General features: G+C 37.0%; 5 protein-coding genes across 18 annotated transcripts in view; 2 read left to right on the top strand and 3 right to left on the bottom strand.

Annotated features, from left to right (window-relative positions):
- Positions 1 to 402, bottom strand: part of Piezo (piezo type mechanosensitive ion channel component) — a 36,811-nt gene extending 36,409 nt beyond the window's left edge. For all 11 annotated transcript variants that reach the window (XM_066299018.1, XM_066299019.1, XM_066299022.1 and 8 more), the window contains exon 1: positions 312 to 402. The gene's annotated coding sequence lies outside the window, so the exon portion shown is untranslated. The remainder of the gene's footprint in view (positions 1 to 311) is intronic.
- Positions 24 to 11,049, top strand: LOC136348304 (uncharacterized). Its single transcript, XM_066299049.1, has 4 exons — positions 24 to 420; positions 866 to 930; positions 7,999 to 8,226; positions 8,329 to 11,049. Exons 1-4 carry the CDS (start codon positions 132 to 134, stop codon positions 9,382 to 9,384), a joined length of 1,638 nt encoding a protein of 545 aa, XP_066155146.1. The 5' UTR covers positions 24 to 131; the 3' UTR covers positions 9,385 to 11,049.
- LOC136348300 (solute carrier family 53 member 1) lies at positions 1,354 to 13,873 on the bottom strand. Of its 3 annotated transcripts, none has more exons than XR_010733616.1 (13): positions 12,696 to 13,012; positions 10,351 to 10,582; positions 7,077 to 7,231; positions 6,881 to 7,024; positions 6,645 to 6,762; positions 5,702 to 6,072; positions 5,249 to 5,396; positions 4,338 to 4,532; positions 4,011 to 4,180; positions 3,671 to 3,807; positions 3,371 to 3,618; positions 3,114 to 3,293; positions 1,354 to 3,042 (listed from the first exon to the last, which is right to left on the bottom strand). XR_010733616.1 is itself a non-coding variant. In XM_066299043.1 (13 exons), the coding sequence occupies exons 2-13, from the start codon at positions 12,762 to 12,764 to the stop codon at positions 3,283 to 3,285; spliced, it is 1,998 nt and encodes a 665-aa protein (XP_066155140.1). In that variant the 5' UTR covers positions 12,765 to 12,797; positions 13,741 to 13,873; the 3' UTR covers positions 1,354 to 3,282. The 3 variants fall into 3 exon arrangements, 2 of the variants coding, with proteins under 2 accessions (XP_066155140.1, XP_066155139.1); XM_066299043.1 differs by adding an exon at positions 13,741 to 13,873 and having other exon boundaries at positions 1,354 to 3,293; positions 12,696 to 12,797; XM_066299042.1 differs by adding an exon at positions 13,035 to 13,171 and having other exon boundaries at positions 1,354 to 3,293; positions 12,696 to 12,797.
- LOC136348306 (facilitated trehalose transporter Tret1-like) lies at positions 13,155 to 20,724 on the top strand. Of its 2 annotated transcripts, none has more exons than XM_066299052.1 (6): positions 13,155 to 13,267; positions 16,762 to 16,897; positions 17,051 to 17,236; positions 17,558 to 17,677; positions 18,484 to 18,650; positions 19,658 to 20,724. In XM_066299052.1, the coding sequence occupies exons 2-6, from the start codon at positions 16,813 to 16,815 to the stop codon at positions 20,489 to 20,491; spliced, it is 1,392 nt and encodes a 463-aa protein (XP_066155149.1). In that variant the 5' UTR covers positions 13,155 to 13,267; positions 16,762 to 16,812; the 3' UTR covers positions 20,492 to 20,724. The 2 variants fall into 2 exon arrangements, with proteins under 2 accessions (XP_066155149.1, XP_066155148.1); XM_066299051.1 differs by lacking the exon at positions 13,155 to 13,267 and adding an exon at positions 15,005 to 15,484.
- Positions 20,725 to 21,344: 620 nt separating this feature from the next.
- On the bottom strand, positions 21,345 to 25,874 carry Not3 (CCR4-associated factor Not3). Its single transcript, XM_066299044.1, has 10 exons — positions 25,631 to 25,874; positions 24,608 to 24,840; positions 24,186 to 24,341; positions 23,812 to 23,991; positions 23,464 to 23,602; positions 23,023 to 23,180; positions 22,858 to 22,960; positions 22,462 to 22,790; positions 21,746 to 22,066; positions 21,345 to 21,670 (listed from the first exon to the last, which is right to left on the bottom strand). The coding sequence occupies exons 1-10, from the start codon at positions 25,653 to 25,655 to the stop codon at positions 21,362 to 21,364; spliced, it is 1,953 nt and encodes a 650-aa protein (XP_066155141.1). The 5' UTR covers positions 25,656 to 25,874; the 3' UTR covers positions 21,345 to 21,361.
- Positions 25,875 to 26,042: the final 168 nt, after the last annotated feature.

Raw genomic sequence — 26,042 nt, 5'->3', positions numbered from 1 at the left:
CTATGTCATGATCGGGACTTCCATCTGTCAAAATCAACTAAGAAGGAGAGTTTTATAGTTTGTCTATTGATTTTCTCTTTCCATGTTTTAATTAAATCCCTGATTTTGAATCCAAAAGCTTATGAATGTAAATGGAAACTTATCGAGTACGCTACAGAAAATGTGCTGTTCAAGGTTGTTCAGACATATTCTCAAAAAAACATAGATTTCCAAATCCCAACAGGGATATTGAACTTTTTAATATATGGCTAAAACAAGTTGGAAACCCTTTACTTGCATCGAAAACCAGGCAACAAATATTAGGCTCATACCTTGTATGTGATTTGCACTTTTCTGAAGTAGACCGCACTCCGGGAACGAAAAGGGGCTTGAGACGAGGAGCTTTTCCTACTCAGTTACTGCCTCAATTTGACAATCAAAGTAAGTGATCCCACTATTGTTCAAACTGGAAACCGGAAAATTTACTTGTGGTACACTTATCTCCAGAGGCCATATGGCTACTAGTTAAAATTATCACAAATGGATGTATAGGGTGTTCAAAATAAGCAAATATTGCATAGGGTTCTCTGAAACTGCCATCTGTAATTGATAAGTTATCCATCTTTAGGACCCCCTGTATATCCGTTCTACACAAAATAATATATGCATACATCTACTTAAGAAAATGATACCCATGTCCTGTCCCCTAAAAGCATATCAAACTAATTCCACTCTAACTCAATTCACCTAAATTGAGCCAGACAATTTTTGCATGTGCTCATCATTGTTTTATTCTGAGATTAACTTTAATCTAACAAATTTTTTAATATATAATTCTTGAAACAAACTTTAGGCAGATCCCTAATTGCTGTGTTTAACCCTTTAGGACCAAACCTTGAGATAAACAACGTTCTGAAATCTGAATTGTGCACAGTATCACCAGTGGATCAGGTAAAACACATCATGCATGCCTTCACAAATATGAGCAAAGGCAGGGGTTTTAATGTACAGTTCATATCATTTAACAGTGGTAGCTGCCCATGATATTTTTTGCTTAGATTGCCTTGGATCATTAAAAAAAAACCTTGAGCAGGTCTTGTAATAGCAGGGGCCTTTCTTAGATAAATTCAGATGCTTGATGGTAAATAGTGGATTGCTTTATCAATGCCTTGCATTAACCGCTCACAACCTTCTGGAAGGATTTTTTTAGTGACCAGCATTTTTCTTAAAATAGCTCAGAAATCCTCTTGCTATCAGTAAAGTTACTGAGTATACAAAATGGTTTATTTTGGTTCAAATCGGATTTAAAATTATGGTGGAACCATATCCATAGGAAAATGTTTGAGGTTTGATAAAGCACAAATAACACACAAGTAAAAGAAATAAATAACTTTATTGTATATATAAGTGAAATGATTTACATATATAAATATAAAATAAATGGAATAATCCTTACTTTAATAGTCTGGTGTAGAAAATTGATTCAGTTTGCTTATGTCCTATTTAAATTTTAAGTTCTTTGGATGTACATATATGATATTTATATCTAAAGGATTTAAGATCTGTTGGAGTAAGACATAAGAATTTCTAAGTACCTAACAAAGGGCTTTATGTTATGCATGCTACTAGCATGTGATAATTTACAAAGTGCAAGTAAGTACCGGCAACGACGCCAACATCTTAATGATAAATGAGAAAAATGCAAAGCTTAAGTTGCAGTTGCCTCTATGCCATGTTTTATGTCCGATTTAATTGTAAAGTGCTTTTTATTATATAGTTTTGCTACAAAGTGACTCATTACAGTACTGGTTCAATGAAACAAGTGAGTTTATAATCCTAGTAGGATAAAGCAAGTAAGATATGTTTTCTTTAGAACTGGCAAGGACTGAATCTTGACCGAAGGATGTAAAAAAACAGGGTGGCTAATTTAATTTTGAGTCTAAAATTGAAACTTAGCAAATAAACATGGAATCAGACATAAAACATTATATATAATGGTTAATGAGGTTTTATTTGATTCATCCATAAGTACCTACGGTATTTACAACCTCTTTATCAACTAAATTGAGGAGAGAGTTGAAAGCATTTGAGAATACATTACAATTTATAAATAAAAGGCGATCGTTAAAAAAACTTCAAGTAGGCGTGGAAATATTAGAGGCGTGTCTTCGATAAATTCACCTGTCAGCATTGGAGAGAGAATTGCTTAATCAACGCCCAATGTTTACGGTTCTCCGCCTACTGCAATTTTTTTTTATGATCACCCGTTGTTTAGTACCCAATTTCGAGACGATTTGTACTAAATTTTTGCCATTCCAAACGTTAGAAATTGATGCTTCTCCAAACCCTCAAATGAAAAATTGTACAACTTGCTTATTTCGTCTAAAATATTAAAATATCACAAATATTATTCCTACTTGTACATAAGTTATTTTGGTAAGTTTGGCAACATTTCTTAGATAATTCCGTAGAAGTAAGCTGGCGGTCAATTTGCACCCCATGGCAGCATTTTCTCAGTATCTCCTATGGTACCATATGGAAACCATAAGTTTTACTAAATGATTTTTTTACTATATACGTAATTAACAGCTTTTTAAAACCAAAGTGGGCCACGTTTGCAGTCATGGATGTTTTAGTGCTCCATTAGAAAATCTGTCAAAACTAAGCAACTTATTCTTACTAAAGATTCAAAAGGTTAAAGTGTAAGATTTTCGTTTTGCTGGTATCTCAACTGAGAAAATCCGACTGAAAATCTGTCCCTTAGCTGCATGGACTTTAAATTTCGCCACCAGCTTATTTAAACCTTAGTTAACCCTGTATACTCTCAGATATTTACACACGATATCTCCAAATTACGAGTCTATATCGGGAAAATTGTAATCACTAATAAAAAGTATTGCCTACATTTAAATTAAGAACTCCAAGGTAAATTTCTCATTCGAACGCTACCTGAAGAGGTCTTATATTTATTAATACCTTTTAAACTTTGGAATTGTTATAACGATACCTATTTCACGTAAGCCGCGTTGCATAGCTTTAGTTTAAACTTCACCTCCGGTTGAACTAAAAATTTTGACAGATAAACTGTGTGTACGCCAAATCTGAAATGAGCTCAAGTTCAAATTTATACATACCTCGGCTATACAACTGGGCTAATTGGCCAATTTAGAGGTCAAGCTTAAACTGCCGAAATATTTGACAGTTGTTGGACAAATTCAAGAAACTCCATTCTTATTGGACGATCCCACAATATTTAATCCTATGATTTGTTTTACCTACTCCAAATTTGGCCATAAATAGCTCTCACAGCCTCCCTGGTAAGATGAGATAATTGAAATTTTCGATACTTTCAGAATACTCTGTATAGATAAGAATCTTCAGGTAAGCTAACCTTGCATTCCCGAGAACGGGATACTCTTAAAATTAATAATAGTCGCGTCGGGAAAGGCTTTGTCGTCCTTCCTCTTGGCTTTGAGCTTCTTGCCCCTGTGAGCGACGCCATCCTCGTCGTCCATCATGCGAATGATTTGAGTTTGGTCTGAGGAGTCGATCGGCGCCACTGATATGTCCCTCACCGCCCTGAACTTACCGCAATTGTTCAGGTGTTCGTTCTCCAGGCGGAAGAAGTTCCACACAAACCTGGCGAAGTACTTTATTTGTTAATTTTTCACACAATTTGGGCGTATTTTACCTTCTGAACACTTCCAAGGGAGATGTTATTGAGGTCATCATATCGGAGCTTACGTACTTGAACTCCGTTAAATATATTGAGATGGTCCAGGTGAAACGTAGAACCAAATCTTCCATTATTGCGAAATAATAGAAAAACTGAAATTGTGAAATGGTTTAGAAATGATAGTAATTAATGATGAGCTGTTCCTGTGAGGAGAATGGTGCTTTTCTTCGCACGGAAACAGAGCATTGACCTCAGATACACTAAATATGAAGTGCTTCAAACTTTGTTAAAGAAAACCAAGGCAACCGTACATGAATTTGTTGTCGAAGGACCGTACGAAAAGTTACGTACTCACCGTCGAAGAATACACAATTTCCTCCCTCAAAAAGGTATTTTCCCCTGCATTTTTATCCAAGAGACCCCAATCCATTTTAATATCCCAAATATAGGCATATGTGGAGGCCACGAACTGGGCTAAAATCCACATTATGTAATAGGGATTATCCAACACTGAAGTGTAACTCCCTGGAACAAGACATGGATAGATAGAAAAATAGTTCCTACAACTCTTCATTTCAAAACTGTTTTGAGGTCAAATTGTGCGGTACAGAAAGAAACTGTTCCTAAATTTGATGATTCCGCAGTATTATTACACTTAAACGTTAAAATTTCTTTAACCAACCTTTATAATAACCTTTCAACGTTCCGAAAATCACAACAAAGAACGTCGTTGAGTATTTTCCAGCGTTTACTAAATGCGGGAATGCTTCTCTTGAGTCGTAATACCGCCTGAGGCATTGGGCGAACCGAATCCATGCCGGGATGGCATTCACTATCGGTCTTATGATGAAGTTGTGCTCCATGCATGTAGACGTATCTGGAAATTCCAAAATCAACAACTGGTGACTTCATTTGAAATATTAGAAAGATTGGAAACTAATATTGTTCTTAGTTATATACAGGGTGTCGTTAAATGATCTGACAAAACTAGTATCGCAAATTTCTGAAGTTAAAATACGATCAAATGTATTCTATTTGCGCTGGTCCAAAAAGGCATGTTTTTTTGTGTATGTAAATAGATGCAGCGTGTTGATATTCAGAAATTCGTGATGTTTCGAACCAGCACAACTCGGATTGAATCGCCATTTCAACGAAACCAGAGTAACCTTAGGGACAATTTCTGGTTTCAGTTCAAGAACGTCAATTGACCAAAAGATTCCCAAAATTCAAACTCAAAAATACCCAAAAGAAACTTTCGAGTTTCTTTCAGGCGTTTGGCAACAGGGCCGATGATCTCACTGCATCATCCGTAACGTGCCCGTTTTAACACCGCCTAATAGAAAGAGTGACGGAAAACTAAAACGAGGTTGCCATTTTCGCGCGTTTATTTGATTTAGGGAATTCGGGATGTGTATTATATTTCGACTACGACAAGTTAATTCAACCAAAATCTTGAACCGACTGAAACCGAATTTTGTCCATATCACTTAAGGACAATCTTGTGCAAACAAAGTCTATTCTCATAAACAAATTGGAAACCATTCCTATCGAAAATAAAGTATCATATTACCAAGTCTTTAATTTTTACCATACCTCCAGCTTCCAGCCAATTTCCATTTGTAAAATAAAAACAAATTAAAAATTGTATATCCAGGAGGCCATTGACGAGACTGTTAAGTTGGTCAGCCAGCCAGAAATCAGCGAATCCGACGTGGAAAAATGGGGCAGAAATCATTCTTCCCTGCAATAGAGTCTCTTGTTCATGAATAGATAGATACATTGACCGTTCATCCAACTAGGACCTATACTAAGAGCCAGTAGGGCAATGTACTGGTACTTTTAATTCAGCGCTACAGAGCATTGCTAAATGCAACTAAATACAATTACTTTAATAAAGCACTGCAGCCCGGCTCTCCTCTGAATGCGCCCACGATTTGTACAAGGAATACGAGGAGAGTTCGCTTTCAGGATGAACTGAGTTTTTTTTTTTTTTTTCATAATTTAGAATAACATCGTATGACCCAATATTAAACTGAAAATACTTACGCACAAACGCAGAAACCAAAACCTTGCTTCATGCCTGAAAACTTTGAACGGATTCACCAGAAACGCCACCATAATCAACACCAATCCCAACGGATTTACGTAAGCTGGAATGCTAAGGGCCGAACTATAGAGGAAACTGAGCAAACTGAGCGCCCAAACAACTCCGAAAATGGCAGCTAACTCCATTAAGTGTTGTTCTGAGAGATGGTTGCGAGGGTCCAGTTCAAAAATGAGCACGTGATTCACCCCCGATGACCTCCAACCGTAAATGTTGACTCCGATCAGGAATATGAATTCGATGAGCATGAGCGGTCCTCGGTACATACGGAATGCGATTTTTAGGTTGTCGCCACTGCTTTCGTGGAATATTGCTGGAGAAGAGATCGTGAGGAGTATTTCGGCAATGCATAAGTCTCGACATCAACAATTAAAAACTGACTTTATACAGTGTGTCCGCAAAGTAGGAAGGCGCTTTGTGACCTCATGACAAGATCAGCCTTTTTACCGCAATTACGGAGCAAGTGACATATTCGGTAATACTATGCAATGAAGAATATTATTTTATTCTTATATAGCACGTTTCACTCAGCTCGCTGTATTGAACAGAGATAATTGGATGTTTCTACAATTTTTGAACAAGCTGCATATCTTTCTCCAACTTTTTTAAACATATCGCTCCGTCATGGAAAGCAGACATTGTCCCCTGCATTAAAAATGGACAATCACAGTGGCCGAATTTGACCAATAACTGAGATTGTAAAAATACAGCAAATGTCAAACATTATTAGAAATATGACAGTTTTGCGAATATTTGAATGAGAGTGAGGTTAGAAAACTCGCATTGTCGAGTTTCTAACCTTATTCACTTGTCAATTCTGACCATTAACACTTACTTAAGGGAAATCGTCTTCCTTAATTTCCTCATTGTGACAAAGGCTCTTACCTGAAAGCACTACTGCTATCAACAGCACTATAAAACTACCAGAAAATAGACCCACTTTAAAGGTAGTCCAAGGAGATTGCTGCTCACCCAAAGGAGGAACCCTGAGCCTTTTCATAGCCTGTAATAAAAATCAATAAATAATAAATAAAATTATATTTTTATGTAATTTCAAATTGATTTTCATTAAATTGCATAACAAGAAATAGCTGACATTGAATTGCAGACAAAACTCTTACCCTTTGCCGATCCCCTGCTTCCAGTTCATTCGTAACCAGATTTTCTGTTTCGTTGATAATATTGTCAATATCTTTGTTAGTATTAAAATGAGAGGTTTCCACGTGCTCCTCGCGCCATTTGGCCCCAAGATCGGTGTTAAGTAACTAAAATATCACTGCATTTGCCAAATTCCGATTTCAACAATGATCAACGTACCTTATCATGCTTTTTCAGTATCTTCCTGAAACCCGTATTGTTGAGAGTCTGATAGTTTTGCAACAAAATTAAGCTCAGATAAAACTCGCTGAAGGCTAACTTTAAGTCTTGCAGCTTTCTTGCTGGGACTTTTCTCTTGTCTCTCTTGTTCGGACCTGGAGAGAAAGAGAGAAATTTATGTTACAGAGTTTTCTGGGAAGTGTGTTAGTCGCACTAAGGCTTAATAGGTGATTACCCCAAAACTATGAAGTTTTGACCCCCTCGGCAGTGAGACCAACCACAACGATGGATCTGCCTGCGTTAAGTTCACGCTCATATTTTATCAACTAAATTTAATTACATCCGTGGCAGAGACGCTCTGTATAACGAGTTCAGTGATTCGAGTTTCTAAAATCTGCCAACGTTTTTTAAATACGTCGAAATTGATTTCGTTTATATCAAAAGTTCTGAAGATTGTGGGTTCGTCTATTATTTCAATGATATAGAAAAAAATCCGAAAGTTGAGATTTTTTCTCTATTTAGCCTTCGAAAATTTTATATTTTGAACGGGCCCCTGAAGAGGTGATTTAAAGCAGAAACCTTGGGTTGCAAGATGACATAGAACAATGTGGCAAAAGGCGCGACAGTGGACCAAATGATCTCGCCAGCCAATTCAAATTCCGTAAATTTAGAGTTCCCCTTCTCTAGCAAGCAATGTGGCGAAAAAATGTAAAATGATGTATTATGAAAATATAAAATAAAATATATATAATGAAGGCATCGGCTAGTGAAAGATCACCTTCTGGCATCATCACGTGAAACATCTCGTGAATTGCCATCTCACAGATCAATGATTCTAATAATAAAGAGCACGTGTTTTGCAGCCTCAAATTCATACAGCTATTAACACATTCATTTATTTATTAATTAAACACTTTTTCAGTTCAACAATATGGATGAAGTACAATCTAAGACGAAAACGTGCAAAATATGTGTAGTTCCGTATTGCCGAAACACGTCTATCCTGAATCCAGACAAATTGTTTGTCACCGTTCCACATCACGATGTGAAGAAAAGGGAAGCATGGTTCGCTGCGATGGGAAGACCCACGTCCAAAAGTAGCACCAAGGAGCACTTGGGATCTAAGTATTGCTGTGAAGATCATTTCAATGTACGCACTGGGTGTTCTAAATTAATCTGAAAGGTTTTGGCAGTTTTATAAAACGCTGGATTAAACTGAGGGTTGCTAACAGATTCTTCTTTGTCTTTCCAGGTTGAAGTAGATATCGAAAACTACATGTACGTGAAGAGAACGTCGGGTAAAGTAAGATTTCGACCTGGAGTAATTCCGCACATTTTTGACTGCCAACCTGAAAATTTCCGAAGAGGAAAGGTACCGCGAATGCACAATGAATCGAGCGGGACTGAAGATTTAACCGAGACCGATGGTGAGGAAGAAAAGAACGATATCACCATGGACAAACATGCATCGGAAAGAGAAGTGAACGACGAAGAAGAATTTCCAATGGAGAATGAACAGTTTACGTCTGACATAGAGAATACTATGAAATGCGAATTTGAACTTGAAGACTGTAACTCAAGCAAACGCTTCGTCGAAATTTATATAAAAGAAGAATTTGAACCAAAGGTTGAAGACGCACAGGCAAGTGCAGACTTGTTTACAGCGAACGAAGAATTTTTCCAATCAAACCAGCAAAGTTCAGAAGGTAGTGTAACTCTTCCAGAGAAATCCACAGACCTTTTAGTGAAGGTAAAAGAGGAACCTTATTATTATTTGGATACTGATATTTCGTCACAATCTAAAGATTCGTCATCAACAACTGAGTTAAACAAAAAATTCAAGGAAGAACTGGGAACGGACGAATTAAAGATTAATGATACTCTTAAAACAGGCGCTGAAGAAATTATAGCGAAAGTGAAAGAAGAATCTTTGCCTACCTCGCCACAGTCTAAAGACTCATCAGCAACAAACGGCTTAAACGTAAAAAAAATCTTCAGAAAAGAAGAGGGACCTGACGAGTTGGAGGTCAACAATTCGCCATCGCAGCTAATAAAACATGAGCAACTAGACATTGTGGACGAGAAAACGAAAGTGGAAGAAGTGATCTCAGCTGTCGTGGACAAGCCGAGAATAGTTAACGTGGGAACTCAAATGCCTTTTGCGAGGCCTGATCGGAGAACTCTGGGAATTCAGTGTGATCTTTCGGATGAAGAACCAATTCAACAACCCAAAAAGAGGAAAAGGAAGCTTTTCACGAGGACTGGGAAAGCGGCTCGTAGGAAATTAGAAAGGAAAAAGAAATATTGATCAACATGTCCAATTTTTTGAGTGGCTTTACTGATGCGGTTACTGTGTAGTCATGAAGTGTAAATATTTTTCGTTATTTAAAATGATGTGATTTTTTTAAATTTAAAAATATACACATTACTAGTGATTACAAAGTCGAGGAAGTGAATCTTCCTTGTTCTATCTTCTTCGAAATCAGATATTGTGTTATATTCAATTCCATCGATGATACGTTACTACAGTAACTTAAGTGTATTGTGACCTATTCAATGTAAAGCGCCGCTTGTACCTTTCTAGTGATCCCCTAGTGCGTTCAGGTTCCTTGCGAACCTGACAGAGTGGCATCCTGTTCAGGCATTTTCGCATCAGCTTCGCACTATTCAGCACTTAAATGGTGCTTGAGATAGAACTGCCTAGTCGATTGTTTACGAGCATTGCTAGGTCGTCTGCAGAAACTTTTGATAAAACCAAAACGATTGACGGGTAATGACTGCAAGAAAGGGGGCATAACATCCCTTACGAACAAGGTCTCGCCACCCTAAATTTGTCTTCATATACGGGAGTTGTAATCATTCTGGATTGCAACTGTGTTGTGGATGCAGTTAATGATTGCGGTTCAATAGAGCACCTACTCATGCCATGCTAAGCCATTCGCCATTTGGTTTTTTACTATTTCAATAAGGTAGTTCACGATCTTATAACTGAAAATTAGAGGCCCGCTGAACGCTTTTTCCAAAATTTTAGGTACTAGACGAAATTTACAAGCGTCTAATAATATTTAATTTTTCAAACATTGTTTCGACTTGTTGAGAGTGTGTCATGCTACGTCTCTGGTTTTTCCACCTCCCAGCAACTGATTTATCATATTTATGCCTAATAACTTCCGAGAAAAATTAAAAATTGGCGATATTGTTCGAACGTTATTATCATCGTTCAAGGTACTTATGTCAAAACCATTACGATTGAATTTTCATGAAAACAACTTACCCAATCTGATGTTATCCAGGGAATCCTTGAGTTCGCTCGTTAACGTGGCAAATTTTCTAGTGGCTTCGGCCAATTTTTCCGCATAAAACGTGTTAATCTTCTTGAGCTCTTTATCACAGTAGTGGAAGAATTGTTCATCAAAGTTAGCAAAGTGTTTACGTAAGTCTTCGGCGTCCACGCTTTCTGCTGAAGGAGCCTCTTCTACGGTCATGTAGAGCATGGCCTTCATTTCCTGGAATCAATCCGGATTAGACAGGGAGATAATTCGGAGTTTGACTTATTGCGGCATAAAAGAAATGAGGAAACGCAATATTTCATGAAAATCTCTGCCTCCCATCTTAGACTACAGGGAGAACATATGAGAACCTAATGGGAAAGTATTAAATGGAGACCCTGTATAGTACCCATGTTCAAATGTTGTGATTTCAGCAAACAAGATTATATCGTGTTTACATGTGGTATATGTGGCTGATAGGTTTATAGAGGATATAAAGTGAAATTGTATTTGAATATATGCAAAACGCATTTGCACTGCTGATTGCTACGAGTCGGTAGTTATTTATTCTGGTTTGTAAATCGATTAAAGTTGTTCTTCCCAACGCCTTGGCTTCATTTTTGTTTTTTATACATATTGCTTTGCAACAAGGACTTCAGGGAATGTTAGAAAAATGTGCTGAGAATAAAAATTGTAAAAATTTAGTTTTGGACTCTTTATTTTTCCTTTATTTTATTTTAAATCACATACCAAAAAATACAAAAAAAAATAACAAAAACAATGAAAATGATAATAATAATAATGAAAAGAAATTTTATATACTTATACGTACGCCTGAGACTTACACAAAAGAAAAAATGTCAATAACAAAATGCTCATAAACGTCTCATTTTTATAATGCAAACTACCAAACTTTAGAATGTTTTCATGAATTTTCCAAAAACTAGTTTTTAACTAAATATTGGTACTTAGTACTTTTTTAGTTGCTTTTAAATGTGCAGCCATTGATAAAGTACTAAATAAGTCAAGTACAATTGCCCGGATTCACTTTTACAACATATACTTTTTTATATGATAATATCTTTAAAAAACATTGTTTATGGTAGAAACCTAAATAGTTAAGCCGCAAAAGTTCATGGTCGTTTAAACATATGCAAAGCATCGAGTACACCTGAAATGAGCATGGTCACGTACGGCATGGGTTCATAAAAACCCATTTTTCTGGGAAACTGATTGTCCTAACAGGATGAAATGAGGGGATATTTTTCACTTTAAAGCATTTAATATTCCGTAATTTGATTTGGAAATTTACGAAATGCCACAAACAAAAAAGTTAAAGAAGCATTTACGTAAAAGACCCCCGTATGTGACGCCCCTGAATAAAATCTGCGATTATTAACACAAAAAAGCTTTCTCACTTCAACTCATTGCAGCATACCGAATTTCATTATTTCAGTGCAGACCGTTTCGAAAATGCATTTTTAGCTCCCCCTTTAAGGGGTTCCAGCCCCCTTAAGAAGCAATTTTTGAAGTATGATTACAAGAAGTTTTTTACTATTTTAATGTCGAGAATCGCCTCCCAAAATATTTCAACGTTATTTCCCAACACCTTGTATGTTGTACGGGGTTTGAAGATTTTGTTTCTCGGCTCACGAAAAGTCACACTCCAAGAACAAATCCCTATCATATCATAGAAGTTATAGTAAGAGTAAGTAATGCAAAATGTATATTTCACCGATACTACGATTTATCCTTTATTCTTAAAAGTAGTTATATCGTTGTTGGACTTTTGCATCCTCAAACCAAAGGAAATTGTGTACGTTCTTAGTGGTCTGATGATGGCGCCAATTTAGAGACGAAACGGCAACATTGTCCATAGAAGTCATGAGGCGAAGACGTTATTCCGTCTATGGACATAAACCAAAGGAATTCGGTCAAGCTCAGTTGGGTGGTTTAACGTTCAAACGATTAAACTGAGCTTTTGACGAATAATGTCAAATTAAGTTGCCAGTTAAGCGAAACGTTAAACCCCGTCAAACAATATGACGCTAACGTTTATAGCAAAAACTTTTAAATTGGTATGGGGTGAAGTGATGCGCAGCCGCACACCAGATGGACGCACGACAACAACGCACTGAACTCGGAACGTTGTCTTTAGGTGCGCACACTGACTGGTGACTGGTGAGTGACACATGTCACAATAAAAGCTAGAAAAACCCAACCTCAATTATCGAGTCAAGGCTCTAGATAAATGGTAGTAGATAAATATAAATTTCATATTAATTTAAAAAAACCAATGACGCTAGTAATTGAATCAATGGATTAACGAATGATGAAACAATCAACTTACCTCGTAATTTATATACTGCTTCCTCCATTCTGGCGTGATATGGGCCGATAAGTGTTCAGCAAACTTCATACTTTCTCATCCGATCAGGCACTGTTGCTCGTCCTAAGATAACAAAATTAATAACAACGTGCGATCTGGTATGAAGTCAATGTGTAGAATAATTAAAACGATCACAGCCTCAGTACTCAGTAGTAGTACCACAATATTAACAACACATGTATACACACAAAGAAATTAATTCATTTTATTGTTTGCTCGCCCGTCGTAGAGTGTGTGTTCGTTGGTACTACATAATAAATAGAGCAAACAGTAGGTACTGAGTGGCGAGTTTATCATCACCTTGATAAATAAATCACTTCGCTCTTTTTTGCGAACTCCAGAACTAATCGTTATCGACCTTAATGATTTTTTTTTAACAATGATTTTTCCATGGCTGTTTTGGTCGTTATATCGAAACCATTTTATCAGTTTTATTTTTACTACTTCTTGTGCGCTTGTGCAACCGTTACAAAGCAGAGGGCGAGTTCTGTTGTGGCTTTGTACCCACTTCGCCAGACCACTGTATTCATCGGGTTTAACGGTTTTTAAGGGCATTTAAAAATATTTTTCTTTATCTCTCTATACGTGTTTTTACTGGTAATTTAATTTATGTATTAAACGCATCGTTATTCAAATGATGACAGAATTATTATTTAAAACTCATACAAAGCCGCTGATTAATCACTAGTATAGTTGATAATCATTACAGTTAAGTCGGTACCACAGTACCTTCCGTTCACTAGAACGGTACTATTTATTTTAAATAATGTAGACAACCCAGATTACTTCTCTGAATCGATGCAGTAAAATGACAGTACTCATTTTATGTTCGGAGAAGTCTACAACGATAATTAAAGGCTTCAATTCAATCTCCACTATTATTATCCACTTAATATAGATGGCATTAGCAACATTGCTTCATTAAGTTCAAAAAGTAACTGAATCAATTTTGATGCAAGGCAATAGCTGCTTTTTTACTCAGTATTAACGACAAATGATACTTTACCGCACGTAATCCCAAACGGTGCCAAGTGGAGTTGTTTCGGCAGTCGAGCGTTAGGCACAATACTTTCCCCACGAGTGCCTAAACGTTATTAACTTTGTTGTCTCAGTAAATTCAACTAAATATTAGCGTGGGGTAAAATCTTTACGGTCCCACGGGAAGTAAAAAAGTTTACCACACGCATGACCGCGCGTTAATAGTCATTGCTTGACACTGCCTGCAAAAATTTTGAATGCTGTCACGTTATTTTCAGAGCAGTAATAGTTATTTTCGTAACGAGTGCGGAAAGTGATACTTTCTCGCACGCTGCTGCTGTTGTGTAAAGGATGCGAAGCGAAATTCGGGCGATCAAACAAGAGTAGAAATAATTTTTCGCCTTTCTCGAAAAAACGCTATGGGGCCGATCATGAGAATGTATGTGCCAATGATGGTCTACATAAGGAAATTTCTGAGACATTTCATAACCCAACAGAAGACCGCTAACTTATTAAATTTTTTGAACATGTGATTCTGGGACACCCTGTACAGTCTGTAATCTAAAAAGTGTATATTTAGATCGTGCCTGTTACAAATGAACATATTCGTCAATAATAACGCATTTGCATATTAATTATTAAAATTATTGCGTAACATTGTCTATTTGGAAACACAGGGGTAACCAGGGCTGGCGCTACCCAAGGTGTAAAATGTATATTTACGCAAGAGATGAAATAACCATTCACGGACGAAAAACATTTTATAGTTTTGCGGGTCAGAAAACTGCCCAATGCCGGCTCTGGAGGTAACACTAAAAATGAAAGATACTTCGAATATGGTTTAACATGATTATTTTTTGCTTGAATTTTGATTTCACAAAAAGCGTAAAATTCCCTCTCCAATGAATTTTCGTGATCGGAATTTGGGATTAAAACTGGCGAAATGGCAGACGCCATTTGTGGAAAAAGCAAAATGGCGGTGTAGTTTAAAAACAATTGCAGCAAAGCTGAAATGACAACTACACAATTATTTTTTAAATATGACGCCATTTTGATTTTTCGAAAAATGCCTGCTTGGCCAATATTCTCGTCGTGAACGTGGCATTGCGATACCTCATTGAAAAACAGATCTTTTGTTGCTCAGTTGAGGCTTTTGTTAAAAATCCAAAAGTACCTCTCTGGTGTTTATACATAAAATCTAAAAGTTGGGATTAAAGCGTCTTCCAAAAACATCATCAAAACAACGTCCCCGTTTGTACTTAAAACTTACTGTTTAAATTTCAAAAAATGTTCGTGTGTCACCCTGTAGATAAATGGGCAGTTGTAATTACAAAAAGCGCAAAACCAGTAGCGCTTCGTTGTTTTGGCATCGTAATAAATGGTATTGCCAAAATCATGACCTAGACCCCTAACTGTTCGAAACGTGTTGACCCACTTTAATGAAACACCGTGACGTCTGTCCGGTAATCTAAAGTCCAAAGTGGGAACCAGACGCCGTAACGTGTGTACCAATGGTCGAGAATTTGAATTTTCTCACACGTGGTAAAATCGTTCCACCTATTCAATAATAATTTATTGGGCCTTGATAATCTCGATAAAATTAGTATTTACCACCAGGCAACTGTGAATGTGTATAGAAAATTTATCATGAACTGAAAATGGATTTGAAGGGGACCAGCAAAAGCTACGAGGAAAATGAGTGCAACAACGCATTAGTCGACAAAGGCAAACAATTGAAATTAGAATTACACTGGCGTCATTCAGTAAAGCAAGTAAGTCGTACTAGACAATAATTGCCGGTTAGAGAATTAATGAAGTTGTTACATCATACATTAATTAATCATTCGTTTATGGAATGGTAGAAGATAAGGACAAGGCTATTACGCTATGTAGTATCGTCTATGGCTGCCAATACTACTAAATTACCTGTTTAGGAAACAGTTTTGTTACCTTTACAATTTGGCGAATGGAAAAATGAATGGAAGAAAGATTCAACGAAAATTAATTAAGCTTTGGAACTGGCGTCTCCTTGCCCGAATTAATTTGAAACGTGGGCTACGCCTCTGGTGCTCTTATACCAAAGCCTACATCACCCTGAAGGCTCTCGGGCAAATTTAAAATGAACAATTTTGAATATAAAAGAGTAAAATAAACAGAGTGTAACAGGACAACATAAATATTTCGCCGATTGCTCGCCGTTCTGGACTCGCCGCACGTGTAAGTGTGCCTTAAGGTTCGACCTTTTCTGGCACCCATTGCCCATGGCCATGTGGCCGATTAATATTGCAAACAATAAAAAACGTTCACGAAAACGGTAAAAAACAAATCAAACTTACCGTCCGATACTGTTCCGTACCAGAAGCAGGGGTCATAATCTCTCTCGCAACAGGTTCCCCAACGTTATCTCAATAACATAATCGCCTATTAAAATTCTCGTAAACTTTAATCATAAGCATTAAATGAATGAAAATAATTAAAGGAACCAGTAAATGGGGAAATAAGGCTCCTCCACGTGCTTAACTGCCGCCCAAACAAGCAACATACCAACACTTGGGACAATGGTTTAGAGGAGCAGTGCTCCCTGTAAATCATTTCTTTTTCCTAATTCAATTTTTTTTTTTAATTAAAATTGGTTTATTATTTTTTTATTTTTAAAGAATCAGCGTTTTGACGCGAAATTATGATACGTTTAGAATATTCCGTACTTTTGGCCACCAGTGTATGCTCAAAAAGCGTTGCATCCTTTAGGGCGCCGGAGTTCTTGCTTGAACTCTTTATTTTCTCCAAAATCCAATAAATTAAATGAAAACTCAGTAATACAACGTCAGAACCGATTATTCCCCATGTAGTAAAGCTGCGTGTAGCGCCCCACAGTAGTATGGATGACACCAATCTATACTTTGTTCGATGCTCAATTTCCAGATTCGTTGTTCCCGCCCTTTGACACCCCGGCCCGTAACTATTCCATTAGTCAATCGGGCAAACATTAAGAACATCTATTATCCAGAACACACCTTTGTTAATACCTCTTTGTATTGTTTTTCCACAGATTTTAGCGGCATGTATAGCCCACTCCCTAGTTATACAAGTCGGGATAAATATGACATTCAGCGCCGTTTTGTTGCCGCAACTTAGAGATGAAAGGAGTGAAATCAAAATTAACATCCACCAAGCCTCGTGGATCGGTAAGGAAATGGTATTCTCCCAAAGATACACGTAGCGAGCTCTTTGTGACAGTGTGAAATGAGCACAAAACTCGTTGTTTTTGTATTTTTTACCTAATTTTTAACTAAATTTCAAACTGAAACAACTAAAAGACAGAACTAGCATTGTTGCAGCCAGTATCGTGACAGCTTCCTTTCCCTTCGGAGCACTTACCATTGGCCTCCTAATGGATAAATTCGGAAGAAAAAAGATGTGTATGCTAACTGCGGTACCATTCCTAGCATCGTGGACGCTCCACTACTTTGCTACCAATGTGTGGTACATTTACACCGGAAGGATGATTGCTGGCTTCGGAGGAGGTATACATAAATTATGCAACATAGTGAATATATAGGAAAAATCATCCTTTTTCATCAATCCGATCTAGCAATAAAAAGAACTTTTTTAGCTCTAAGTACTAAATCATGCGGACTAAAGTAGAAGAACACCCATAACTGCTTTGATTCGCGAACGATTTCCGGACTTCTTGAACGATTTCTTTAATCGGATATAAATCATAAGTCGCATTCTGTCTCTGTTCGATCTCGTTGATTCGAGCGTCGTTTCGTAGAGGAATTGCGCTCTTAGCACTGAAACAGGTACACTGCACGCAAGTTGTGAAATTTATTTCCATGTTTCAGGACTCAGTACAGTGGCCATCGTGTACGTCAGCGAAATTTCCCACCTTAAGTACAGACCTATGCTGCTTACATTGAACAGCGTTTTCGTAACATCTGGAATTCTTTTGACGTGTGTCCTAGGTAAGAACCATAATAGGCCTTGTTGGGTTACGAAACGATGCCGCTATCAGTAGGAATCGGGGCCGAAACGAGGGAAGTACCAGAACTAAAATTGATTGATAAATTGCCAATCAAATTCCGGCGAAGCGGCTAGAACATCCACAATTTTAGCGGGCCGATTATTAACGTGTTGTGAACTTTAACGTCAATCTAGTTTCCATGGAAACCAAAAAATCTGACCAATGCCTGGGCTCTAGCTCAAAGGTATCTATCTATGGAACTTAACCTGCGGTTAAGAGTGCTAGCACATTGACACACAAGGTCGCCTAACGAAAATTTTACCTCTCTTTAATCTAGAAAAGAGGTCTTTTCGGAAAATTCGAGAGTTTCTGAAGGGGACGAATTTTCGTATAAAATTTAATCCTCAAACCTCATCCTTAATAAAGGTCAAGGCAACCTTCTCAAAAATATTAAGACTCGAAGGCTCATATGATACTTCAAGTTAAAGGTCTTTCAAAACTTCATTCAATGGTCTAATAAGATTCAAAATCTATCGATCACTTTTTGAGTTATAAATTTCGTAAAAAATGCAATACAAACTGATGAAATAGTACATAAACAATAAAAAAATTCATTTGTTAACAAGAAATTAATTTGTTTTCCATTTTGTGCTTAGAATTTTTGGTTATTTAAAATTTTTGTCAACATGTCAAAATATCTAGTTAAGTTGTTCCAAGACCTCGTCACTGTAATGGCCTTTGTTGTTCCCGCATGTTAATGCCTTAAATCTGCCAAATTCTTATTCAAGCTTTTGTTCTTTCTTGAAGGTTTTGGACTACATTGGACTACCATGGTGATGGTATTCTTCGTTCTAGCTCTACTATCTATGGTTGGTTTGTGCTTCATACCTGAAAGTCCTTACTGGTTGATGGTATTCAAAAACGATAAACTGGCTTGCACCAAGTCGTTGGAGCGGCTTTATAAGGAGGCAACGGTAAACATATATATATACAGGGTAATCCTAAATGTCATGTACGTATGGAAGGGGGTAGTTGTTTTAGCTTATTTCATGACTAAATTTCATATAAAAATAGGTCCGCAAACGCGTCGTTACGTATCTACAGGATGTTCAAATGAACGAAATAAAAAGTTAATACCGTTGATGAATTATAAAATCGAATATTAGATGTATTTGAAACGGCAGAAAATATTCCGGGGTTATTCAAAAGACTACGGACGTCAATGAGAAAATGGGCGGGCGCATGTATAAGGATTGGAGGTCAGTTTCAGTAGTTGCTATAATGGAGTTTCCTTAACGTTATTATTATTATTATTTAGATTATTTAAGGCCATCCCGGCTTTAATTTTCAACAGATAGTCCAAATAATCTCTCGAAATAGTTAAAAACATAGAAGATTAGCTGTAGTAAATAGTCGCTTATACATTATAAATTTTAATTTTATCTGGCTAATTACAGAATTTTTTTTTTTAATAACCAACGCGGGTGCCAAAAAGTTTCTAAACAAAATAAGTCACTTTGTATTTTAGCGGTAAACCGAAAAAAAGTTCAGGGAAAGAAATGGTGGTGGTGTATGAAACCTGAAAAATATCACTTCGTAGATTACCAAAACCATTTAACATGCCCAATGACGTAAGTCGTACAGCATAAACAATATTCCAAAATTTAACTAAATATCTCAAAAACTGCAGAAACTATAAATAAAACCGAAACATTCGCGAAATTTAAACACACATATTTAAGATCACCCGATTCTTAAGTATGTGTACTCAGTATAAGGTGTGAATTAAGTTAGTTTCAAATATATCTTTGTTAATTTATTCTAAAATTTCAATAGCTCAAGACATTTTTCTTATGAAATTTCTCTTATTTTACGTCCTAAATTTCTTCTAAAAATAAGGTATATTCTATTGTATTGATCTAACGAGGCTTGACGCTTCGTTGTGGATAGTCCTTGCTTTTAACATGACGTCTCCTTGCAGATTGTCGAAGAACAATACGAAGCAATATCCCGAATCGCCCAAACTCACGCCAACAGACTCAACACGGAACAATCACAACTGCTGCGACTCAAAGACCAGCTATCCTTCTTCAAAAGCCCCATTGTACGGACTCCCATGATCATCCTGCTAATACTATTCATTTTCCAACAACTCTCTTCGGCTTATGTCATTTTATTCTATGCCGTAGACATCTTCAGGAAAATAGCCGGCAACTTCAGATATATCGGCTTAATCGACGAGTTCTCCGCTTTAATTCTATTGGGCAGCATTCGATTCACTATGGCCATAATTTTGGCCATTATATCCAATAAAGTAGGAAGGCGAGTTTTGATGTTTTGCTCTGCTGTTGGGATGATCGCAACCAGCTTCGTTCTTGGACTGTATATGCACTTAACTCGAGGCGGCCACGTGGATGCCATAAACGACAGTACTACTTCTCAAAACTTTAACATCGCCAATGAGTCCAACGGTACCATTGCCGTCGTTTTGGTGCTGTGCTATATATGTTTCAGTTCCTGTGGGTGGCTGGTCATTCCATGGACGCTCATTGGTGAACTATTGCCTGTCAAAGTCAGAGGCGTGCTCGGAGGTGTGATGGTTTCGTTGGCGTACATATTAATGTCGATAATAGTAAAAAGAGCGCCGTTTGTCATGGAGGCAGTATCGTTAGAGTTTATATTTTTGGGTTTAAGTGTGGTGAATATCTGCGGTTTGGTGTTCATGTACTTTTTCTTGCCGGAAACGTTGGGAAAGAGTTTCAATGATATAGCTAATCATTTCAGTAAGCGTAAATATTGGGTTGCTAATGAGTAATTTTTTTTATTACGATAGTAGAAAGGAAGAATAATGAGCAACTGTTGTATTCATTGATACAGATGTTTCAGCATTCATTGACCGTTACATCATGTATGTGCTATATGTATAAGTATTAGCATTTTGTTAATAAAGCGGTGAATAGTCTTTATATTTCATACACACTACTTCTCGTGAATAAATAATGGTTAAATCATTTGTTGTACAAACAGTAAACAAATAGCCAAAATGGAGCTTTTCAAGGGTTTTTATCTGAATTTACCCGGTTGTTACGTACTCAGTAGTTTACGTGTTACTCACCTCTACGTGCCTGTGAATGGAAAAGTAATAAACATATTTCAGCAACGGCACATGCAGCGTTTTTGGTGTAATACCACAGTTTAAAGGGTATAATTACACTCCCAAGCGTAAAATTAGGGTTTACGTTAATAAAAGCGAACTATGGATTATGTTCCTAAATTTTTATGATTTAACTACTTTACGACATTAAACGCAAATATGTTTTATGCATTTCAGACAAATTTGTCAATGTTTCTTTTATTTTGTTTAGGCATATCGCGTCATATTCGACTTGGGTTTGTTGGAGCTCTTGAATTATAGTGAAATTCTCAGTTAAAACTACTCGAGAATAACATTCTCTCTTTAGAAAACACTCAGACGAAAACCCTTAGTAACGTTTCTCTGAGTGAAAATGTGAACATGTTTAATAGGTGAAACACCAATCAATTCAATTCGGCTACAAAAGGAATTATTATTGGTCTTACCTTGTTGAACTCGCCAAATACTTCAGAGCATTCTTCTGCAATCTCTCTTCAAAAAACGATCCATTTGAGGAGAGTCAATAAAGCTGCACTTTTGTATAAATAAACTTTAATTCAGGTCCCTATCTTCTAAATACTTATATTCAAACGTGAAGCCCTCCTTCTTACGCTGGCCCCACTTCTCATAATCGAAGTAGATGTACGTTCCCTGCTCGTATTCCTCATTGATGATTTTGGGTTCCTCATGTCTCTGAAACCACATCATGTACTTGGTGTGGAAGCGCCAACTTTGCTTTTTTAGCGCTTTAGCTGCAAGATACTGCGCCTTGGTGCCCTCCATGTAGTAGAATGCAAAGAACAGCGTTTCCGTGGCGAGTCTTTGGTAGAATTCGGGCGTGTCCGAGTTAAACAAAGGAGTCTTGAAGAAATTAGTGATTATTTCCAACTGTATAATATCAAAACTAATTACAAGTAAAAACTAAATAATCCCTACCTGGATGTAATAGGGCGGAGTATTGCACGGGTTCCTCGGCAGGTAAGTACGTATCCTTTCCGTATCGGAGGGGTGTGGCATGTGATAGAAGGCAGCTTCCATCAACTGGAACTGGTGCTGGTGCTCCTTTTGCAGCGGCACGGCCCCCAGGGGAGCCACGCCCAATAGGGGCGGGATGTGCGCTTCCGTTTTCGCTTGATTCTGGTTCCGCGGCGGGTCAAGGATGACCTGCACTTGAGGTGGCGTCGGCGCAGGATCTAGGCCGGCCCTGTCTATCACCTGTTGAGCCATCGTTTTCAGGGTGGACATGCCGTCCGAGATCTGTGAATAAGGGTGTTTCTAAAATAAATGCATAACGCTACCCTCTGAATCACAGCTTCTCCAAATGATAAAGTATCCCCTGATCGGAAATGCTAAAATTTAACCATAAAACTTCGTTTTTAAACAACAAATGAGGAATAGCCTTACAAAAGTAAAATTGTTGGTTGCATCTGTCGAACATCAGCAACATACCACCAACTTTTTAAATTGAAGAAAATAAAAATTGTAATTGCGAACTTAAAAATTGCGACTCCGGAAAGAGGGAAAATGTCGAATATGTTAGGTAAACGTCAATAAAATTACTTGAGTGACAATTTCCATAACCATTATGAAAAATATCCGTTTCACCTTAGGAATCCCGCAAAGTGTCTGCAATATTGGAAATATTTACTTACCTTTTCGTCAACGGTCCCATTAGGAATTACTTGCGCCACCTCAGAGTTGACAACGGGCATCGGCGATGTTGCCGTATTGTTCGGTTCTGCAGCGGTCACTTGGCTAACGACGTCAGTCAATGATTTGGGTGCGACGTTGGCTTGACTGGGGACCGAGGGCGGCTGCGCAGCGGGTGTCGTTGTCACGCCCTCTAACGGGTTCGACGTTTTGTTGGCCGCCACGGCGGCGAAATTACTTATCGTCGTCAAGTTCGGCAACATCACAGGCGAAAGCTCTCGTGTCGAGATTAGAGGTTTGCTAGGGGTGCTCGTTAAAGCTGTCGTTTTGCCTTTAATGCACGAAAAAACATGTTTCACGCTTTACTTTTACTTTTTTGGATGAAAAAGGTTACTTACCGGAAGGTGTTGAACCAGAGCTGGCACTACTATAGTTTAGTATCGAATTTGTGCTACTATTCAATGACAATGTGGTGGCTCGCACAGGTGTAGGTTTGATGGGCTACACAGATTTTTATAGCTTTTTCTGTGAGAATTTTCTCATTTTATGAGGGGTTCTCTTACCTTCGGCGGCGGTTGCACCTCTTTCTGAACGATCTTCTTTTCTTCGGGCAAAGCGGGTTCAGTGGAATGATTTAGGGCGGACGAGGAGGAGATCGGGGCATTGGGCGCGGGAGACGCGATCGGCGACGACCCAGATATCATGGATGTGGGCGTACCTCCTGTATCATTACTATCAGTTGTAGTTAAATGTTTATGCGAAAACACGCAAACAGAATCAGGTTCAAAAATTTCTACATGTTCGAAAGCAAAAAAAAAACCGGAAAACACGTCGAAAACAGATACTTTAACTGAAGAATTTTATTTAATTTTTCAGGCGACATCTTTTTCTTCAGCATTTTATATATACAAATGTATACGTCTCTCTGATATTTCCTTTCAAATACTTCTTTCACGATATTTTTGCTACATCAAACCCCAAAATTCAATCATTTAATTAATTACCTGAGGAAGGTAAAGCAACTCCAGATAACTCGACCTCGTCCAAGCCTATGATGTCGTCATAGATGAACTCGTTATCCTCGAAGTCTGGATCTTTCCACGACTCGATATAATAATCGACGTTGTCCTTTATAGGTTTAATCTAGAATGCAACAGTTATTACCGTGCTTTTACCATCAATTTCAATAAATAAAGTTATGAACCCCAGAATGTTTAAAACGAAAAATTGTCCAGAAATCAGGCATACAGTATTATAATAAGGATGAAGAAATTCTTTCTAACGTTTACGGTTTTCACTTAAGAATATCTTACACTTCGTAGTCTATACCAGTAATAAGTTCCCTAATTTACCTGCTTAACTTCCACTGATTCATTAACCAACATCCTTAACAAAGCCTCCAATTTCTGAATGTGAAACCGGTGCCTCTCAAGCCTGGATTTTAGTTCATCCATCCTCTCTTGCTTGTCTTTGTCAAGTTTCTTTTTACCTTTCGAGAGAAGCTGCTCAATTTCGCTTTCAAATGAATCAGTCTGAAATTGACAATCGTCGTAACCGTGGGTTTAAAGAGATCATTTTCAAATTCACAAAACGGATAATAGAATATGCATTCTATTAAATAATTTTATTAATTGTACTAATTATGTATAATAATTAACTATGTGAGTTAATAGGCCTTATGAAATGTTCATAAACAGATGTAAAATTACAATATTCTTATATTTACCTGAATTGACAGTTCATCTATAGAGGTGCTTAACCAGTGTTGCATTTCTTCCTTTTCTTTCTGTGCTGGATCTAACTTCTGGGCAGCTCCTAAACCCTCTTTTGAGTATGCTTTCGTCTTTGTTTCTCTCTCGACAACTTTGAAACGTTCCATTTGCTTAACATCAAATATTCTTTAGTAACAAGAAATGCAAAACAAATGAATAAAAATATACATAAGTTTTAGAAAAGTAGTCCTATTATAACACTGTTATATATATAGAAAATATTGTTATATAGAAAACCATGTAAGCCTCTATAGTTTACATAGAATCAATAAAGGAACAACAATGATATTCAAACTTGTTATTAAATTGTTCAGAGTGAGGTTTGCAGCTACGCAAGAAAAAAAATCAAAAAATATCATTGATTAAACTTTTTTACCGTCTCAATAAGTTTTCTATTCTCCATCAAAATGCTCTTATCCTTAATTTCAGCTGAAGCTATCCAACTCTTGATCTGGTCTCGAAGTCTCTGCAACTTCTTGATCTCTTTCTTGAGATCGGCTTCATATTTCTCTTTTTGATTGCTATTGGTGGCATTGTGAACTTTCTGCCAAATATCCTCAAATGTCTCCACCCCTTCGGTAACTTTTTTTAAACACCTTTCTATTTCTCCTAAAGCAAATCAACATGCTTCAGAAAAACACATTGTTACATTATTTATTTTCAATAGACAATCAACTAGTGATTGAGCCTTACACTTAATAGTTGTAAATAATAATAAGTCACATTCTGCAACTCTCTACATTCAATGTTAGTAATGTGTAACTGTAATTTTCATATAAAGGCATAATTTTGTAATATCTAATGAATCTTTACAGGGCTGTTTTGATGTAAATTTCTTTGCTTTTAGTCAAACTTATGGCTATACATTGTAAAGGTTCGATGCATATTATTACTGAATCTAGACATAATCGATAGAAGTTATAGTTCTAGACTAAGAGATGTTGGATATTGTAGGATCATACTTTAAGTCTTTAATGCTTTCGTTCAAAGCAAGTTTGAACAAACCCAATAACAGAAACATATGAGAAAATGATTGTACTGGGAGAGCGTCATACCATACAAAATTATAATTTCTAGTAGTGCAATTCAAGTATTTAAATTCAAAGCCAATTAGGAATATGTTCTTTTAAACAATCGAAGCCAGATATTGGAACCATGGGACTTTTCCTTACTTCATAGGTCTAGTAGTTCAAAAACTTTATGTCATGTTTTTCAATTTTTTCAAATTTTCATATCAAGTTTCATATATAACACAAAATGGTAGTGATTTCTCAAAGTGTAAACAAAGTTCATGTACATATCATTCAGATTATTGGTTACCTGGAAGTTAGAGGAAAAATTCCAATAGAGGATGGCAAGGTTGAGCTATCTACAGGAAAATTTTGAAAACATTTCTTACCCTGTAGTTTTCGAGTAGCGGCCATGATTCAAGACATCAAAACATACTAAGGGCTAACTTTAGCTCTTAAGTCAAGTGAAAGGGATACAATAAAAAAAGAGTTGAAGCAGACTAAGCAGAAATCTGAAGAGTTTAAACAGCAACTAGAAACTAGTGGAAACTTTTCCTGGAAAACTAAAAACTGAATTGTTTTCTTTTTCAACTTGACAGTTTTTAAGGGAAATGGCAATGACACCAACGACAAATGACGTAAAGGATGATTGCCCTCCAATTATGTTAAACAGAATATAAAAAAAGCGTCAAATCGGAATTGGCATCACTGTATTTGATTTTGTTTATGGTGTTACGTGTATCTATAACGTTTCCATGGAATTTTAATCTGACCTAACTTGACAAATATATGATGGTCTCT

This window comes from Euwallacea fornicatus, chromosome 32 (genome assembly GCF_040115645.1).
Source record: "Euwallacea fornicatus isolate EFF26 chromosome 32, ASM4011564v1, whole genome shotgun sequence".
Lineage (NCBI taxonomy): Eukaryota > Metazoa > Arthropoda > Insecta > Coleoptera > Curculionidae > Euwallacea > Euwallacea fornicatus.
The sequence above is the reverse complement of the archived record's forward strand: the minus strand, read 5'-3'. Positions and strand labels throughout refer to the sequence as shown.

What these genes read in the sequence shown, in the direction of transcription:
- LOC136348300 (XM_066299043.1), bottom strand. Translation starts at nt 12,764, where the DNA reads ATGAAGTTTGCTGAACACTTATCGGCCCATATCACGCCAGAATGGAGG. An exon ending in AAGCAGGGGATCGGCAAAGG is followed by an intron (nt 6,763 to 6,880) that starts GTAAGAGTTTTG and finishes TTTTTATTACAG; the next exon opens with GCTATGAAAAGGCTCAGGGT. An exon ending in CCCTTGGAAGTGTTCAGAAG is followed by an intron (nt 3,619 to 3,670) that starts GTAAAATACGCC and finishes GTACTTCGCCAG; the next exon opens with GTTTGTGTGGAACTTCTTCC.
- Not3 (XM_066299044.1), bottom strand. Translation starts at nt 25,655, where the DNA reads ATGGCCGCTACTCGAAAACTACAGG. An exon ending in AATCAGTGGAAGTTAAGCAG is followed by an intron (nt 23,603 to 23,811) that starts GTAAATTAGGGA and finishes GTTGCATTCTAG; the next exon opens with ATTAAACCTATAAAGGACAA. An exon ending in CTCCGCCCTATTACATCCAG is followed by an intron (nt 21,671 to 21,745) that starts GTAGGGATTATT and finishes AATTTCTTCAAG; the next exon opens with ACTCCTTTGTTTAACTCGGA.
- LOC136348304 (XM_066299049.1), top strand. Translation starts at nt 132, where the DNA reads ATGGAAACTTATCGAGTACGCTACAGAAAATGTGCTGTTCAAGGTTGT. An exon ending in GCCTCAATTTGACAATCAAA is followed by an intron (nt 421 to 865) that starts GTAAGTGATCCC and finishes TTAACCCTTTAG; the next exon opens with GACCAAACCTTGAGATAAAC. An exon ending in GCTGTGAAGATCATTTCAAT is followed by an intron (nt 8,227 to 8,328) that starts GTACGCACTGGG and finishes TTGTCTTTCCAG; the next exon opens with GTTGAAGTAGATATCGAAAA.
- LOC136348306 (XM_066299051.1), top strand. Translation starts at nt 15,371, where the DNA reads ATGGATTTGAAGGGGACCAGCAAAAGCTACGAGGAAAATGAGTGCAAC. An exon ending in CCACCAAGCCTCGTGGATCG is followed by an intron (nt 16,898 to 17,050) that starts GTAAGGAAATGG and finishes GCATTGTTGCAG; the next exon opens with CCAGTATCGTGACAGCTTCC. An exon ending in GGCTTTATAAGGAGGCAACG is followed by an intron (nt 18,651 to 19,657) that starts GTAAACATATAT and finishes GTCTCCTTGCAG; the next exon opens with ATTGTCGAAGAACAATACGA.